This window comes from Corvus brachyrhynchos, unplaced genomic scaffold (assembly GCF_000691975.1).
Source record: "Corvus brachyrhynchos isolate BGI_N302 unplaced genomic scaffold, ASM69197v1 scaffold283, whole genome shotgun sequence".
In the NCBI taxonomy this organism is placed as follows: domain Eukaryota; kingdom Metazoa; phylum Chordata; class Aves; order Passeriformes; family Corvidae; genus Corvus; species Corvus brachyrhynchos.
Window position 1 is genome coordinate 795,501 of NW_008237409.1, and position 1,690 is coordinate 797,190.

General features: G+C 38.0%; 1 protein-coding gene across 1 annotated transcript in view; it reads right to left on the minus strand.

The window, feature by feature from the left end:
* The window catches only part of WSB1 (WD repeat and SOCS box containing 1), a 10,254-nt gene that overhangs the window by 4,385 nt on the left and 4,179 nt on the right, over positions 1-1,690 (minus strand). The window contains exons 4-5 of the mRNA XM_017730872.1: positions 876-1,007; positions 386-486 (exon numbers count right to left, since the gene is read on the minus strand). Coding sequence (XP_017586361.1) covers positions 386-486; positions 876-1,007 — 233 coding nt within the window. The remainder of the gene's footprint in view (positions 1-385; positions 487-875; positions 1,008-1,690) is intronic.

Below are 1,690 nucleotides of genomic sequence, written 5' to 3' on the forward strand. Positions count from 1 at the left end.
AGCAGGAGGTGCCCTGACTGGCTCAGACTTTCTAAAGTCTTTCTCACTGAGCACGAAACAGGAAGGACAAAATCAAAACCAAAATAGTTTTACGCATTCATCTAAGTATCTTTTAACACTGGCTTTAGTGGTCTTTGTTTTATGCCATGACCCTGTGGAGACCTATTCCTCAACAGTTACAGCCTCTTCAACTAAAAGCAGTGCAAGTTCCATTCACAAATCAGGGTCTCAATGCACCATTTGCCAGTTTAATTTCATGCACTTTTACATCATCATCAAACATTAGAAGTTCATGACACCGAGCACAAGCTTAATGTTACTTAGATTTAAAATGATTACACACACAATTCAGGAGAATTAAGGAACAAGAAACTCTGACACATACTGCTTTACTAGCTCCAACAGAACAGAGGATGGAGGAGTCTGGAGAGAAGGCACAGCCATACACCCAGTTCGGATGGCCTCTCAACACCTTCATCATGTTTCCTAAACAAAAGACACTGCTGTAAGAATTCGTTAAATATTACAAAATTCAGATTGAAAAACTTTTCCAAATTAGTTATTCCTTTCTAAAATTTTCTATTATTTTCCCAAACGTCTTGAAGAGTCATCCTACACAGATATAAAGCCCCTGGGATGCAGCCTCTAATCCCAGGACCCTATTCAGAAAAGTCACTTCATGCACTCTTAGCTCAGCCCAATACCTGCCTCCAGGGTTTAGACAGATAAAGAATTCCAGGGGAGTGCAGAGTGAGTGACTAACAGAACATACAGTTTTTAAGCAACTCTGACCAAACTGAGTCTAGAGCAATAAAAGAGGTGAGTACATGGATACTTCTCTCAGGTATTAGGGCAGATAAAGTCCAGACATGTACCATCATCTTTCAGGTCCCACACTCGCAGGGTTTTGTCTCTGGACGCAGACACAAGAATCAGGCTGCCATCGGGGGCAAAGGTTAAATCTCTGACAACTTCTGTGTGGTCCATCAGGTTAAGGAGGAGTTTTCCTGTTACATGAGAACACCACACTTTAAAATGAAGGACTGTACTTAGATCAAATGCTTTATGGATACAAATATTGAATATAAATATTGAATATAGAATCACAGCACGTAAAGACAATTTTCTTTGTAGAAATGCTCCCTACAATGAGCAGCACATGGATCCTTTCACTCTCCTGTATTGAGAGACAACTCCCTGAAAAGCTACAAAATCTATATACTAGAATCTCAGAAATAAGGCAAGACTTGTCTTTTGATAGACATACCTGTTCTAAGCTTCAATTTAAAAGGACAAGTTACTCAATAATCATTATTTTTTAAAATGAGTTCTCTCCAACCTAGCAGCTGTGCTACCAGCAAAACTCAAAGTCCCTAAATTCAGATTAAGTCTTTTTGAGTCATTAATTTTCTTTTTTAAAAAATAAGAGGTCCTCATCAACATAAACCAGCAACTTCATGCTTTTAAAGTATGGTAAAACTAAGAAGTCTTTTGAGTAAAAAAACAATGTATGTATGCACACATTTAATTATTTTGCATCTTCCATGTCTCACGTCTCAAAGCATGAGCTGCCTCTCTTGTTCCTTTGGCAGTTTTTTGTTACTTCTGGTTGCAGGAGCTCATGCTTTTTAAAATATTTTTTAACTTGTATTTGAGGTTCAGTTCCCAGTTACAATTCTATAACCAATTC